The following is a 16372-nucleotide window of genomic DNA, read 5'->3' as shown; positions in this document are numbered from 1 at the left end:
AACTGGGGAAAGAACCTAGGAGGGGGAGGAGGGGTATGGAAGGGAGAGGGGGATAGGAGAGGCTCTGGGATCAGGCTGGGAGTGGTGCCTGCCTCAGGTGGTCCCACCATCTCATATATGGGGCCTTTAGTGGTCACAAGGGAGTATAGGGGAGAAGCTGGCAGGGCAGGAGTAGGGCAGAAGCAGCCAGCAGGTGGTTGTCAGCAGTGGTGTAAGGTGCGCACATGATCTGGGCCTGCTGCGAAAGCTCTCACCACATGGTGTGGTGCAGCTCCATGTCCAGATCAAGAGACTTCTGGAGGCCATGCAGGGTAGCAATATGCTCCCACTCCTGGTCCTCATGGGCTCATCTATGGTGTCAGTGCCCATAGAGTCAGGAGGCTGGCACAGGAGGTATTGCAGGCACCTCGCTTGCAGCTGGTCCAGTTGTGAAGAACAAAGAGAAGGGCAGTCATCCCGGGAGACAGGGTGCCTGAAGCCACTCCCTCATCTCTGAGGTGACTCCTGGAGTTTTGCCTCCTCACCCCAAATCTCACTAAGATCCAGGATCTCCGCACCAGACCAGGAAGGTGCCCACCTCTTTCACCCTCTGGGCAGGGGCTTGTAAGCTGCCTGTAACTGTGCTGGCAACCATGGGGGGGCGGGGTGTTCAGGTTCACTGCTGTGGTCTGCCATAATAGGGAAGGCTGCTGCTGTGTGGCACGATGTGAGCTGGGTCTGCTGTGTGCCACACACTGTTTCTTCTGAGGCTGCACCTTTAAAGCCTGCAGGGGAACTATAGAATTCTGATGAGTGTGGATGGAGCGGCCAGCATGATCTGCATCTCCCTCACCTCTGTTTGCTTGAAGCTGGGAATGTGTAACAGGGATGAATCACTCAGGCCTGAAAAACCTCATTTTTTGAGGAATAAAGGCTCTTGCGCAAAAGAGGGTTTTTTTGCGACAAATGGCCCCGTCTACGTAGGGCTTTTTATCACAAAAACCTCTTCTGCAAAAAGGATCCGAAGAGGATATGCAAATGAGAGTGAGATATGCAAATGATCATATCTTCTGCATATCTTCTGCTGAAAAAAACTCGCAGCATACATGTAGCCTCAGTGATTCCCTTTTCTGTTCATTCCCTCTGAAGCACCTGGCATTGGTCATTGTCAGAAGACATGATACTGGGTTAGATGGACCTTTGATCTGGCCCAGACTGGCCATTCTTATGATCTTATGTAAAATCCAGATATATCTTCCTGTCCTCTCTAGTGTAACCCACTAAATCCCATTATGCTCCCAGGTCTGCGAGAGAACCCAGGAATCCTGATGGGGGGAGGGAGAGGATTTATAAATTGGAGCTGCTAAGGAGAGTCTCACTTACCTGAGGAGTCAGGAAAGGGTTAAGCAACTCTGGAAATGCACCTGAGGGAGGGTGCTTCAGGCATTCAGCCAATGAAATGCAGATAGGCATTTCAAACCGGGAGAGGGTTTTTTTCCCTCTCTTTTCTTTTCTTTTGAGATTAGAGCAATTTTTTCCCAAGATAACAAGGGAATCGGGGTCTCCCAAGAATGGACTCCTTGAAATGTGTAAGTAGGGAAAAGTTTAGATAGTCCATCAGGTTTTATTGTTTTCCTTGTTTGGAGGTTTGGAAATCATGTCTGAGCTGGTTAATTGTTTTTCTCTTTTGTAACTAAGGATTACAACCCAGGGATTTCTGCTGAGTCTATTCCACTCCATGGCTTTTAACACCCAGTCATTTACTATGCTTGCAACAGTAGTTTTGTTTTGATAATAAAAGTGTTTTTCTTTGTTTTGATTAACTGGTATTGTTTGATTGCCTAAGTTACCCAGGAGCAGCAGAACCTACTGTTCTCTGTGGATTCCCTCTTGTTTTCCCAACTCCAAGCAAAATGGAAGTTGGGTCAGGTGGGAGAGCTTTGCCTTAGGGAGGGGATTCCCAAGTGATCTCTTCCCTGGGAAAGGGTTTATTTTAAATTTTTTAACTTCACTTGGGTAGTGGCAGCGACCGAACATCTTCCTTTTTGGTCTCAGGGAAACTGAAATCAGACAAGTCTGTCTTTGGGGAGTTACAGAGACAGGTTCCTACAGAGTTCATTCTGCTAGCTGGTCCACAAATCTACGCTCAAAGTGCCAAGATGGGGAATTGAGCCATAACAGGAGGGTCTCTCTCGTTGCAGAATTACTAAATAAGAAAATACACTTTAGACTTTTAAATCTAACAGTGTCCCTTAAATGACATGCCACAAGATATCAGAACACATTATTATTGGAGCTGAGTGGGTCTAATATTTATTTAATTTTCTTTTTTTTCTATAGGAATTAGAAGGCTTTGGTCAGCTACAATGGCTAAATTATTAGCCAAAAAACTAGAGTTTTACACTGTTTAAATAGCCTCCAGATTCATGGTTAAAGATTGCCCAAGAAGGTAAGCTATGGGACTGGTCTTGAGGGGTCTGTTTGAGATTAGTATAAGGCAGGAAACCAGAATATAATGAGAGGGAAGCACTACTCCAGAAGGTGGATGGTATCCATCATTGCTGCGTTTCTATATCTTGCTAGCACGTATTAAATCCTTCCCTTTAAAACTGTGTCACCTGTTTTCGCTGTTGGTTCTGAGCACAAGTACATTAGAAAGATTCTTGCGGTGTCAATTTCAGACATTTAATATCTTCCGTAATGATGCAGAAAAGCAGGAAAAAGCACATTTATGAAATTCATAGATAGTAATTGTAAAGGGATTTCCAAAGCTACTGAGGAAAGAGAAGTAATAAAAAGGGGACTGTGACAGAGTGGGTGAATTTGCCCCAGCCCTCCAGCTGTCCTTTGCCTCATGACAGTGAGGCCTAAGGACTAAAGTCAATATGGTAATCCTGATTTGCAGGGCAGTAAGGCTACGTTTAGACTGCATGCTTCTTTCAGAAGAAGCTTTTCCAAAAAACTTCTTCCAAAAGAGAGCGTCCACACTGCTAAAGTACATCGAAAAAGCGATCTGCTTTTGCAAAAGATAGAGTCCACACTGAATCACACATTTCAGCTGTGATTACTATGGACGGAGTGGCCACCAAGGCACCTGTGCTTCTTCTTCTTTCCTCTTATTTTGAAAGAACTCCCTCTTCCCCGTCCACACACACCTTTTTCCGAAAGAGCTCTTTCAGAAAAAGGCTTCTTTCTCATAGAAAAAGGTTTACCAATGTCGGAAAAACTCCTATGTTCTATCAATATTTTTTCAAAAGAATGGGATTGCAGTATGGACATAAATTAAGGTTTTTTAAAAAAAGGCCATTTTTCCAAAAAAAAAACCTCTGGGCTACGTCTACACTGCAGGCTTCTTGCATGAGAACTATTTTGAGCAAGAGTTCTTGTGCAAAAGGTCTTGTGCAAGAGTGTGTCCACACTGCCATGTGCTTTTGCGCAAGAGATGTGCTTTTGTGCAAGAGAGTCCATGGCAGTGTGGATGCTCTCTTACATAAGAAAGCTCTGATGGCCATTTTAGCCATAGGGGTTTCTTGCATAAGAAACCCCTGTTGCCTGTCCACACTGCCTTCTCGCGCAAGAGCTCTTGTGTGGGGAGAGGAATAACTCTTGCGCAAGAAGCCCTCTTTTCTGATGCTTTACTGTAAATTGACTTGCGCAAAATGCACATGCAGTGTAGACGCTCCGCAAGTTTTTGTGCAAGAACAGCAGTCCTTGTGCAAAAAGCCTGCAGTGTAGACGTAGTAGTGTAGACGTAGCCCTAAGGCATAGGGGCAGGAGTCAATAGGGCTGCTCTCATTCACGGGGCAGCAATGATCCAGCATCAGCACTAGACTAGATTACTATAACTTATTGTATCTGGTACTGCTGATGGAAACAATACAAATGCAGCAGCTCATCACCTTAATGGGAGAGGTCACTGTGAGTATAGCCCTCTGTGCTCATATCCCTGGCAAGTCTGCTTCCTTTGTCAGTTCAATCTTCCGAACCACCGGAGGGATCAGGACGCAGCTACGTCAGCAAGTCCATCCATGAGCCAGGACTGCAGTAATCTCTTTGTTACAACACCATTTTACAGAACCCAGGAAGAAACATGCAAGCGAAGCCTTCTCAGTCAATGGTGTTGAATCTAGCTAGGTGCAGATAGCTAAACCAGGTTGCAAAAAAATGTAAGTTTGCTCCTAGGTGTTCCTGTAACTCTGGCTCTAGAAACTATAACTCCCAAAATGCACCATGAGAAGTGAGGGTAGAAAAAGGAAAGAGGAGAGGAAGAGAAATAAGAATACAAGTTATGTGATAAAGCAAGGGGAATAAAACTTACCTTCGCTCTTATCTAGCTTTCTAAGAACTCCTGAGAGGGTTCAGATATAAAAGAGGTTTAACTGTAGAACAGGTTCCAAAAAAAATCAGACAGACCTAGATTCTGACCACCTTTAGGGCACACTGCCAGCTTTCCTACCATAACAAGATGAAGGACTAATTACAATTTTAGGAGCTATCTCTGTTTCTGTGTAGTGTGAAAGAAGAAGCAAGCAAACAGATGGGGTAGCAGAAAAAAACCAATGAGGCAGCAAGAAAAGCATTGGTAACATGGTTCTGAGCCAAGAGAAAAATTTTTGGGCAGAGTGTTAGGTGGAAAGAGGTTTAGAATTGTGAGCAAAGAAACTGCCTCCAGTTGTTTGCTTCTTACTGTGTTTGGAAAAACAGGACTCTTTGTACAGTCTTTGTAAATAAAAAGGATTGCATAAAAAGATACCTAACCTAACAATCATCAATAAGTTCTAAAGAAAGCAACCATAAGACCCTAACTATTGGTTAGCAACTCAGGCCACAAGGGGGACAATATATACATACATGGTAAAGAGCACAGGCCAATAGGAAATCCACTAGAGCCATCCCTATGGAGATCTTAATTAACACATAGATACAACATTGGTTGATATGACAGGTTGCATCATATGTCCTAATTGCTTAATTCCTGTCTGTAGAAATTAGGTAGTACAACTACAAACTTTTAAATTTTCATGTTTATTACGTTTCATTTCTCTAGCATAGTAAGTGGCCTGTATATTTCAAGGTCAAACATAAAGAATGAAAATAATAACAGAATACCCATTAACAGAATGACTCAGTAATTTACCTCTACTGCCACTAGAGGTCAGAAAAATATAACATGAGCATGAATACAGAAGAAACTGTATTGATAGATCTTGTGAAACTAGAGTAAAATTTTATGAAGGTAAAATTTAGATCAGAAAAAACCATAAATGAGCATCTGTAGTATAAGTGATCTTGGAAGCTTTTCTATCCTTACATTAAAAACAAATCCTATACAAGTGTGACTATATTAATATACAAAGCAAGTGTTGAGCTGAATGCAGATATTCTGTGAAGGTATAATGTGGGAACAGACAGGGGCCACTTCAAGATACTACAGCCCAAATCGTAGCTATGTAAAATGTGGTGCACATTAGGGTGCATCTACATTGCAGGGCTTAACTCGAACTAAGCTATGCAAATTGAGCTACATCAATTGCGTAGCGTATTTCAAAATAGCTCATTTTGAAATAGGGAATGTCTACATAGCAGTTATTTTGAAATTAAAGCACTCTTTCTCTGACTCCCCTTATTCCTCATACAATGAAGATTACAGGAGTTGGAGTAAGAAGCCCTCCAGCTTGACAGTAATTTGACACTATTTTGAAATAACTGCCTGCTGTGTAGACGCAGACTACGTTAGTTCAGAATAGCACTAGTTATTTCGAAATAGTGTTGCAGTGTAGACATATCCATATAGATAGGCTGTCAGTGATGGATCCTGCAAACATTAACTACTGGAGTGATGTTTACTACCATGAGTGGTTCCATTGGGTTAGAATCATCCTATCCTGGTAAAAACACTGACAGAAGGACACCAGGAAAACACAAGCCATTTCTCCTATTTGAGGGCTTCCAAAACCTGGATCAGGCTCTGGCACAGAGTTAAATGAAACTGAAATTTGATTCAGTGTCACCCACAGGCTACTTAAAGGATGAATATTTGGGGCATTGTTCTACTCTGGCCATGCCTCCTCCCTTTCCCTTTTCTGTCTTAATTCTTATATGCCTCTGTTCTGCCCTAGAATGGTCAGTATGCTGTAGGCTTGTGTAGAAACATACAGCGGTGCCAATGCAATTCACCAGGAAGATCTTACGCTTTCTCTTGTGCTTGCTCCTTACCACTCCCTCCACCTCCCGGTGGCACAAACGGGGTACAGGGCATTTATCAGATTCATTGACAGCACTGGGGCCACTCAGGGTAGTAAGCATTACATTTGTTAGATCACTGCTAGACTGAGCCTCTGGCTGGGGAGAAAACAGATGTAAGTGGTAAAGGAATGTAATTTGGACAGATCTGGCAGTCAGTGAGCATGCAAAACAAATGTAATTTACACGGTGAGGATGTGGACAGGAGGGTGCAGCAGGCCTAGGTTAGTACTCAGCACCTGTTCTGATCCTCGCTTGCCAGAAAACAGATGGTTGCTTTCAGTGTTGCAAAGAACATTCTCCTTTCACCTTTGCTGACGGTTCAACCTGAGTTCCATTTCTTCTCTTTTTTTAAAATGTAAACCCAAACCAATCTGTAGTGATGGTGATTTAAAATCAATTAAAGATCTGTTAGGAAGCTAAATATATGACACTATGAGGGAAAATGTGGCCTCTAATGTCATCACTTCACTGATTAGGTCAAAACGTGTCTTTATTTAACAGTCGTGGTAAATTACTCGTAGTTAATGCATACAGCAATTTGGACTCTAGTTTTCCACAGGGTTCATGATTTTGCTCATAAAGAGTATGTCCTCACTTTCAGTTACTAACATCATGAAGAACGGGTTGTTGAAAATAACGGTAGCGGGCACAGACATTGGCACTATTTCCAGAGAAGAGGCTGCTGAAGCTTCAGTGCCATTCTCATCCACATTCACCATGGCCTGATGGATAGCCTATGGGAAAATCAACAAAGATTAGCATTCTGGGTGTGGACTATAAGCAGGTATCTGAATATGAGTTTGATTGTTTTAAAGTAAAAGTATTGAGAGAAATAACTGCTAAGTAATGGGCAACAGGTGTGAGTGACCACCACAACGCAAAAAAGCAACTGCAAATTCAGCAAGAAAAAAAAATCAAAATTGTCTCATCCTTAAAAGAGGACATTTTCAGAGTCACTATTCTATACTACTATCATGAGCACTGGCCCTGATTCTCCTGTTGCTTACACCAGTGTAAATCAGACTTCACTCAAGTCTGTGGGGTTACACCAGAGAAAAACTAGTGTGAGAGCAAAATTACACCTAGCATTGCCAGACGATTTAACAAAAAATACCGAACCCCCCCCCAAAAGAAAACACCGGGGAAAAAATTATGTTGGGGGGGAGGGAAGAGGGAGATCAAAGTTCTTGAGCAAAATAAATAAATAAAAAAAATTAAAAAAAGGACCCCGAGAGTTATTAAGCAAAAAAAAATAATTTTTTTTAAATTAAAAAAAACCAGCATGGCCCTTTTAAGAAATGCTTTTGAGGCTTTTTGTCCCTAACAGGCTGCTGGCAGCCATCTGCCATCTTGTCTTCCTGCTCCGGGCCAGACACCTCCCCTGCAGAACTAGGTAAGAACCCAGGATTTTTGCCACCTTGCCAGGAAAAAATCAGAAAATACCGGACATTTTAAGTGTCTGGTATTTTCTGAATTTTTTTACTGGTGAAAATACCGGACTGTCAGGGTCAATACCGGATACCTGGCAAACCTAATTACATCTACTTGTCTTTGGCAAATTTAGAGTAGAGTAATAGATCACAGGGGAGAACAGTCAAGACAGAAAAATAGACCAAAGGGGTTAGAGATTACTTTTTTTTTAATATGTCTTATTTGTTAACAGCTTCAGAAGTTGGATAGGTAAAACAGGTGTGGGGCAGAAAAAGGCACAAGCTTGTCCTTACTGCACTGAAAGACACTTACTGGTCTGGATTCATCAGATTCCATCTATTCATTTGTGAGATTTAAGGGTTTCTGTATTGTTTTTTAATGGGAGTTTGTGTTAACTAATGAAATTATCCTGCAGGCCAGGTATAATGTTAAAGCTCTCAGAGTGACAGCCCATATGGACTGAACTAGGGTTGAACTGTAAGGCTATGTCTATACTGCAGGCTTTTTGCGCAAAAACTGTTTTGCTCAAGAGTTCTTGTGCAAAAGGTCTTGCGCAAGAGCATGTCCACACTGCTATGTGCTTTTGCACAAGAGCGTCCATGGCAGTGTGGACGCTCTCTTGTGCAAGAAAGCTCTGATGGCCATTTTAGCCATAGGGGTTTCTTGTGCAAGAAACCCACTGCTCGTACATACTGCCTTCTTGTGCAAGAGCTCTTGCACAAGAGGGCTTATTCCTAGTGGAAAGAGGAATAACTCTTACACAAGAAACCCTCTATTCTGATGCTTTATTGTAAATTTACTTGCGCAAGAACACGCGTGCAGTGTAGATGGCTGTTCTTGCACAAAAAGCCTGCAGTGTAGATGTAGCTTAATGGTTTGCATTGAACTGACACTAAAGCCAATGGGAGCTAATTGTGCTTAGCACTCAAATGGGGAGAAAATTTTGGTCCAAACTTTTTTCAGTGAAAAATGCAAATTTGGTGACATAGAAATGCTTTGCAAATTCAAGTCAATTTTGATGAATTGTTCCTGTTTAAAAAAAATGTAAAGACCATTAAAAAATCAAACTGTTCTAATTTTTAATTGAAAAAAATCACTTTTTTCAAAGTTCCCTTTAAAATAAAATAAAATAAAATAAAATGCTGCAAAGGTAAAAAAAGGTTGGACATTTCAGTCAAACTAGAAAAATTACTTCTGATTTCTTGTTCTGTCTTGTTTTCAGTTTGACTTGAAATGATGTTTCCCCTCTGATTTTTTGGAATTGCCAGTGAACTAAAGCATGTGGTTTTTGCCCAGCTTTTCATAGCACCTTACAAAACTGCTTTTAATAAGTGGAGGGGTAAATGGAGCTATGCACAGTCAACATCAGCAACAGATGCCATGCAAAACAACACTTTCTACCACCCCCTTTTATACCAAAAGGAAGATGGTAGCATGAGTCTTCACCGGGAAGTAGAGGAGAGAGAGAGAGATCTGCTCAAGTTTATTGTCAGTATTGTAGCCCCATACACTGTAAAAATCTGCTGGGCCATAACGCTGTATATGCTGTAAGTTGCGGTACAGCTGTACAGGCAACCTCTCTAGTATGGACTGAGTATTCCATTCTTCAATCCCTGCTTTTCATACAGAGCAAAGCCCTTTTATATGGGTTTCTCCTAGGAAACATTTGTATAGAAATGGTTTTAAATATCAGAAAGAAGCCTCACTAACCTGTGAAATCTTGTGCTTGGGCTGCCCAGTAATTCCAGATAAGTCAGCTTCATTAGTGAATACATTTTTTATTCCCATTCTATAAAGAATTTGTTTTAGGTCCATTTTTACATCAATAGAGAACCTTGGAAGATATAAATTGACTGACCTGTCAAGAGAGAAAGGCAAGAAAATGATAAAAAGTTTCAATCAGATGTCACAGTACAGTGCAGGCTCTTTCCTAACAATATAATGTGTTGTCGTAACATAGCCGTAGGGTCTTGCTGGCCACTGCTTCCCACAGCTCCCATTGGCCGGGAATGGCAAACTGTAGCCAATGGGAGCTGCAAGCAGCCCTGTGTGTGGACACAAAGTAAACAACATTTCTGGAGGCCTGCCAGAGGCTTGCCGTGATGAGCCACATGTGGCCAGTGGGCTGTACCCTGCTCACCAGTTTTAGCTTCTACTAAAATGGCACTAGCCATTTGATAGCATGTGACAACATGTCTTAAGTTAGATGCTAGGATTGTTCCTGCCTAATAGTGCTAGTTGGGGTACTATAGACTCTTTCCTGATTGCTGTTCTCTTCTCCTTTCACTTTTTTTTTTTTTTTTGGTAGGAGATGTTGACTGCTGCTGTATTAATGACACAGCTGTCACTGGATCATTTCTATCCTCCCACTTTAGAATAAGCCATTCCATCTGTCCCCATCTACTCCTAATGTAAGGGGAAGAAGAATGCAGCATATTACCAACGTGTTAAATAGAGCTCTTGCTGTACCTAAGTTTAACACACTGTGCTTCTACACCTTCTATCAAACAATCTCTACTAGGGCAACCAGATAGCAAGGCTAAAAAATTAGGATGGTGGGCAAGAAAGGTAATAGTTACTTGTATAAGACAAAGTGTCTACGGGTATGTCTACATTGCATTCCTCTTCTGAGAGAGGATTGCAAATGCAGACAAGCGAAATTGCAAATTAAGTGCAGATTTGAATTTCCTGTGTTCATTTGCATAATCGCGGACCGCCACTTTTCCGAAATAGCATCTTTTGAGAAAACAAACGCGGTCCCCACGGGGTTATTTCAAGAGAAAATGAGGAATAAGGGTTATTTAGAAGGGATTATTTTTCTCGAAATAACCCCTCGGGCTATTTTGGAAAAGCGGCAGTCTACGATTATGCAAATGAAGCACGGGAAATTCAAATCTGCACTTTATTTGCAATTTCACTTGTCTGCATTTGCATTCCTCTTTTGAAGGAGGAATGAAATGCAGACATACTCTAACATCAGGATGTCTAGCCACCCTGATCTTGACAGTAATGAGCAACACTTTGCAAAATACTCCTGTGAGTAGTATCAACCCATTTTGTAGATGGGGAAACTGAGGCACAAAGTGATCACATGACTTTCCCAAGATCACACAGGAACTTGGTGACTGACTTAGGAACAGAATCCTGAGTGTCTACTCCTAACTTTTAAGCAGATGGCCACCTCTTCTTCCCTCTATCTACTGCATATTTTAGAAATGTGCACTTGTCTGTCTATCCATTTGTCTATGAGGCCATTTGTTCAATAACTCCTCCTAAATGTTAAGAGGTAGGACCACCAATTTGATAGGCAGCTTCCTTCAATCCTAACTTAAAGCAAGGTCAGGGTTTGGTTGTGCCAGGAAAATAGGAAGTGCCTGGAATGTAATTGTTTTCCACGACATGGAAAAGGGGCGGGGGGCTGATCAGAGGGACAGTTATACTGCAGAGAGACCATTAGGGGCAGCTGCACCAGGAAGACAGTGACCAGCTAGGGATGGGGCTTGCCCAATAGCCCTGCTGCTGCAAAACCCTGCCCTGCTGGCCCTTGGCCACAGCACTAGGGGACGGTGGGGAAGCCTCGCTGCCTCCCCCCACGCGGAGCACCATTAGGGTTGGGTGTTACAGCGCCAACACCCACTCCCTGCAGGAGCTACAGCCCGCTGCCTCCCACAGCACTTTAGGGCTGCCCTGAGCTTCTCCCCTTCTCTGTCTTTTGCTCTGGGTCTAGGGAGTGGTGGTAGGAGGTCTGTGTGCTTCCCCGGCCCCCAAGGAGGGTCTGAGCAGTGCTAGCCCATGACCAAGCCAGGCCCAGGCAGTGCTGGCAGGAGGCCTGCATGGCTCCTGCCACCCCCAAGCCAGGTCCAGGGTGTGCTGGTGGGAGGCCTCCATGAATGGCCCTCTCTTGACCCCATGCCTGCCCCACTTCCCCCAGCTCTCATTCATTTATGTGGTTCATTCATATTCTCCACAAGGAAAGGCCTTGAGTCCGCCAACATGCATATTAGCAGCCTTACTGAAGACATGCTGGACGTTTTCAGCCCAAGCACCTAAATTCATCCCTTTAAAGGTGAGTTGAAATTCTAGGTTCCATGGGTTGCAAAGATAATGTGAGATTAATGTAACCAATGAAATGTAACCTCGCAGCCCCATGAAAAAAGGTTTTAACATGCACAAACTCTTCCTCCTTCCATCTCACTGATATGATAACTCTGAAGACAAATAATTAAACTTAAAATATTAGCATTAATTTTTTCATTGTTAATCTTAGCCTGCGGGGTGGGAAAAAACACAAGAGAGTTGATTCAGGAGTTTGGAAAGGAAATCTGACACACGGAGGGACATGCAGAAGGGAAACATGAGATAAAGGCAGAAGACACTTCAGAGAAAGGGATATAGGAAAGCAAAAGAAACAAACTGCAGCAATGGCAGTAGTCCTAAAAAGAAGCTGAAATTTCCTAAAATTTCAGATGGAGTGACACAGAATGTAACAAAGGGATACTGAACAGATGACATGTCTTGGGCTTGATCTCCACTACAGACTTGTCAGTACAGGTGTGTCTACACAGCAGTGTTATTTCCAAATAACTGACGTTATTCCGAAATAACATAGACCGTGTCTACACTACAAGCAGTTATTTCAATACAATGTCAAAATAATGTTGAGCTGGGGGACTGCTTACTCCGACTCCTGTAACCCTTATTTTACAAGGATGAAGGGAAGTCAAAGGAAGAGTGTTCGTCTCTGGACTTCCTATTGTGTAGACAGCACCAAAAGCCGAAATAAGCTATTTCGACTTAAGCTACACAACTGACATTTTGGCTTTAGCCCTGCTGTGTAGACGTGCCCCACAAGTACATCACTCAGGGGCACAGTTATACCAACCCAACTCCTGATGTAGACAGTGCTATCAATGAGAGGGCCTCTCCTGTTAACATAGTTCCTGCCTCTCAGGGTGCTGATTACCTATGCTGCCAGGAGAAGATCTCCCTTCGGTGTAGATGGTGCCTTCACTAACCTACAGCACTGCAACTGCTTTGGTGCAGCACTATGTGTGTAGACAAACCCTTGGAAATAACTAAAAATTACGTAAGGCCATATTTTAGCCTTGATTTTTGTGCATTAATCTCACTGGGACTGAGGTTAGCACATTACTACTAATTCTATACCATAACCCAGAGATGCTAGTTAAACTATAATTATCCCTCTCCAAGAATTTGTCCAACACTCTTGATCTAAAGCAGGGGTAGGCAATAATTGTTTCTGGCCAATAGGAGCTGAGAGATTGGCTGGGGTCAGTTTCTATTGGCCGGTTGTTTCCAACCAATAGAAACTGAGGATTGGGCTGGGGGCAGGGAGATCACACAAAGCTTCCCCTCCCTCCAGAGCAAAGAGGCACACAAAGCATCCCTGCACTTAAAGCAGAGGCTGTTGTGCGCCTGAGGGTCCTGGCAGTTTGTCTGTGGGCCAGATCCAGTCTGTGAGAGGTATCTTACCCACCCCGATCTAAAGGGATAGCGTAGAGAGCTGAAAGATTTTACCTTTCTGACATTAATGTTCTCCATTTAGCCAGACTTTCACATGACAAGCCATTCTCCAGCGTTGTCATTTGTCCTTGATCAGGCAGAATAAAATATGCTTTCGCATTTTCTTTGTAATCCATTTGCACCACAGTACTAGCCAGCTGCTCATCATAGGCTAGTTTGCACATGCCCATCCGGAACATCATAGGGACTTTAACAATTGTGTTTCCATCCACATAGAAGTTGGCCTCTTTAGTGTACTTTGGATTAAAAGTTTTATTCCATGTGGCTGAGAATTCAAAGAAAGAGAGGGTGGGGGAGAGAGAGAGAGAGAGAGAGTTACTGGATGTTCTGGAAGCAAGAAGCCATCCTTAGTTTATATTAACTGCAGTAGCTACATTTGCCTTTATAGCTACACCAATTCACACCAATGGAGGATCTGTTCCTAAATGCATATATCAGAATAATTCAATTGCAGTATACACACGAGGGGTTGGTATTGGATTGGAAGTGGTTTAAGCAAAGCCAGAAACCATACTTTAGTGAAAGGATGGTGCTTTCACCTTAGATAGCCTTTGTATATCCCAAATACCTATCCTCATGCTAGAAAGAACTGCCAGACTATTCTATTTCTTAGAGATGGGGGCAGGCATGATCTCCTTATGGCTTTTCCTACCCAAATTAGGATTGGGGGAATGTTTTAAATGTTGGTCTGCGACCCAGTCTATGTGGTGGTAGAAGATGTTTACTCTAGCTTTCAGATTACTTGGTAAATAATCCCTTCCACAATGTACTGAGCAAGCAGGAAACATGGGATTTTCAAAAGCTAATAACATGGTCTAAAAACCAATCTGCTCTGAAGCACTCAAAGTGTTTCCAGAGAAGTGTCTTCTTCTCAGTGAGAACTTCCAAGCCAAAATCCAACTATTGACCCTCATTCATTGCAGCCATAGAGCAGTAATATACAAGAAAGACTGCAAAACATTGCAAGGATAATTCTTACAACAGGGAAATAAATTGTTCCCTGTCCTCCCAACCCTGTGTACTAAAAAAAATGATTAAATCAGTTTTGTTTAAACTTTCCCAACTGTTGAATTTTTCAGAAAAGATCGAATGAGTGAAATCAGAGCATTAGAATGCATTGAACTGTGCTTCCACAGTAATGCCATATGTTCCCTTTACATAATGCTTACTATCTGTAGCTTCCTTTTCTTTGTATAACACATACATATAAATGTCAAAAAATTTATGTTAGTATTTAGAGGTGAGACACCTTGGTATCTAGTCCCACACTGCCGTTAATGATATTAAAATAGTGTGTATTATAGTGCCTACATATATGGTGATGGGAGGAGTCTTAAAATACCTTACTGGCATTAGCTCAAAATACATCTTGTTTAAGTTGTGATTAAGTGAATAATTTAAACAAACTAGAGATAATCCCAAAAATTGGCATCACTGTCCTGCAGGAAATTCTGATACATTTTCTTTCCAAATCAAAACAATGCCAGAATATCAAAAATAGCTGAATGGAAAGTTCTGAAACATTTTGGATGCAGTTTGCTTCCATGTAAAATGTTATGAAGAACAGAAGTTCCTGTAAATAGGGTTGTTGAAATCTTTCTGTGGAAAATTGGAGTTTTGACTAGAACAGCTTTTGTGAAAAATACCTTTCTGGGGAAATTTTTGGGGAAAACTGAATCCCTGACCACCAAGATATTTTGGTATTTGATATTTCAATGAAATTTGTAAAAGTTATTGAAATTTTCTACAGAAACCAATCCCTACTTTCTGACCAGCTCTAACACGTTTTACTTTTTAATCAAGATACTTAACAGCAAGATTACCCTGCTGGGTAAAACTAAACCCTGGACAGAGAACAAAGTTCTCTAGAATTCTAATATCTGCTCTGACTCAGAGTCTCTCTGAGGCCTTGTGCAAATCATTTAATTTCTAGCCTTTGTTTCCTCAACTATAAAACTGGCACAATATCACTTACATAGCACTAAAAGGAGTCATTATTATTAATTAATGCTTGTATGGGGCTTTCAATATATAAAGTTCAAAGTATTATTCTTTTAAACAGGACAACATTGCTACACTGTTGCAGTAAGTTTCTCCATAAACAGTGAAGCCACAAACATGTTGTAATTCCAGAGTAAGTCTGCCTGTTAGAAGTCTCCAATTTTTGTAATGTCATGTCAGAGCCTCTGAGCTTTTCATTAACAAGACGGAAGTTTTGCCTTGCCCTGTTTTAAGAAAATTCCATAATAAGTAACAGGTTTTTTATAAGTCATAGGCCCAAACCCTGATATGTCCAGCACCTATTGCTTGCTGCTCAGTTGGACAAAATTCTTACTGATTTCACAGAAATTTTGGTTAAAAATTGATACAGGATTTCAGAATTTGGCAGATAGTCTGCTTATTGGTGACATTCATGAATACTTCCCTCCTCCTCCATCCAAACCCAGATATGCCTGTGCTTCCCTTCCTCTTAGCAAATCACTTTTCAAAGAGGTCTTACTTCTGCAATTCTTTACAATGCTCTAGGGACAAAAGGAAATCTACAGCTTGCTCTTTCTAGTGGCTTGAACAATAATTCCTCTCTGAACTACGGAGGCAAATAAAATGAGAGTGTTTGGGGGTAGGGGTGAACATACCCTCTATTTAAGTCACAAGGCACACAAAAAGAGTAGCAATCAGTGTCAGTACAGTGTGAGAAAGAATGCCACCAGGCCTCCATTCTCACACAGCTCAATTTAAGCTACAATCACTATGGAAAGGGGAGAAGAATCATTAGGACTCGTGCAACGAGGTTTAACAGTTATTCTGAGAGAAGAGTTTTCTCTCGGAATAACGCGTCTACATGGGGCAATTTATTTCGTAATACCCCAAATCCAAAATGGCGGCCAGCCACGACTATTCTAATTAAGCACGGGATATTTAAATATCCCGCACTTCATTAGCAATTTCGGTATGCTCCATTTGCATCCCTAGTCCGAACTAGGCCGCAAGTGTAGACATACCCTTAGAGAGGGACAGATAGAAACTAACCCTCCTTGATTGAGCAGGGAAGAGGGACCTGGTTTTGGAAGGACAAAAACACAGACCACAAGGGTCATGTAATCTTACCTCTTGCCAAGATGCAGGCTTTATTGTGTCTAAACCAGGGGTTCTCAAATTTCATTGCACCATG

The 16372-nt window shown here is 41.9% G+C and overlaps 1 protein-coding gene across 3 annotated transcripts in view; it reads right to left on the bottom strand.

The window, feature by feature from the left end:
• Window positions 1–4985: 4985 nt before the first annotated feature.
• The window catches only part of LOC102443854 (alpha-1-antiproteinase-like), a 157246-nt gene continuing 145859 nt past the window's right edge, over window positions 4986–16372 (bottom strand). For all 3 annotated transcript variants that reach the window (XM_075926653.1, XM_006133721.4, XM_075926652.1), the window contains exons 3-5: window positions 13195–13465; window positions 9367–9514; window positions 4986–6959 (exon numbers count right to left, since the gene is read on the bottom strand). In XM_075926653.1, the coding sequence (XP_075782768.1) occupies window positions 6771–6959; window positions 9367–9514; window positions 13195–13465 (608 nt within the window). In that variant the 3' untranslated portion in view covers window positions 4986–6770. The remainder of the gene's footprint in view (window positions 6960–9366; window positions 9515–13194; window positions 13466–16372) is intronic.

The sequence above is a fragment of the Pelodiscus sinensis genome, chromosome 4 (assembly GCF_049634645.1).
Source record: "Pelodiscus sinensis isolate JC-2024 chromosome 4, ASM4963464v1, whole genome shotgun sequence".
NCBI classification, from domain to species: Eukaryota; Metazoa; Chordata; order Testudines; family Trionychidae; genus Pelodiscus; species Pelodiscus sinensis.
This window is presented reverse-complemented; position numbering and strand designations above follow the sequence as displayed.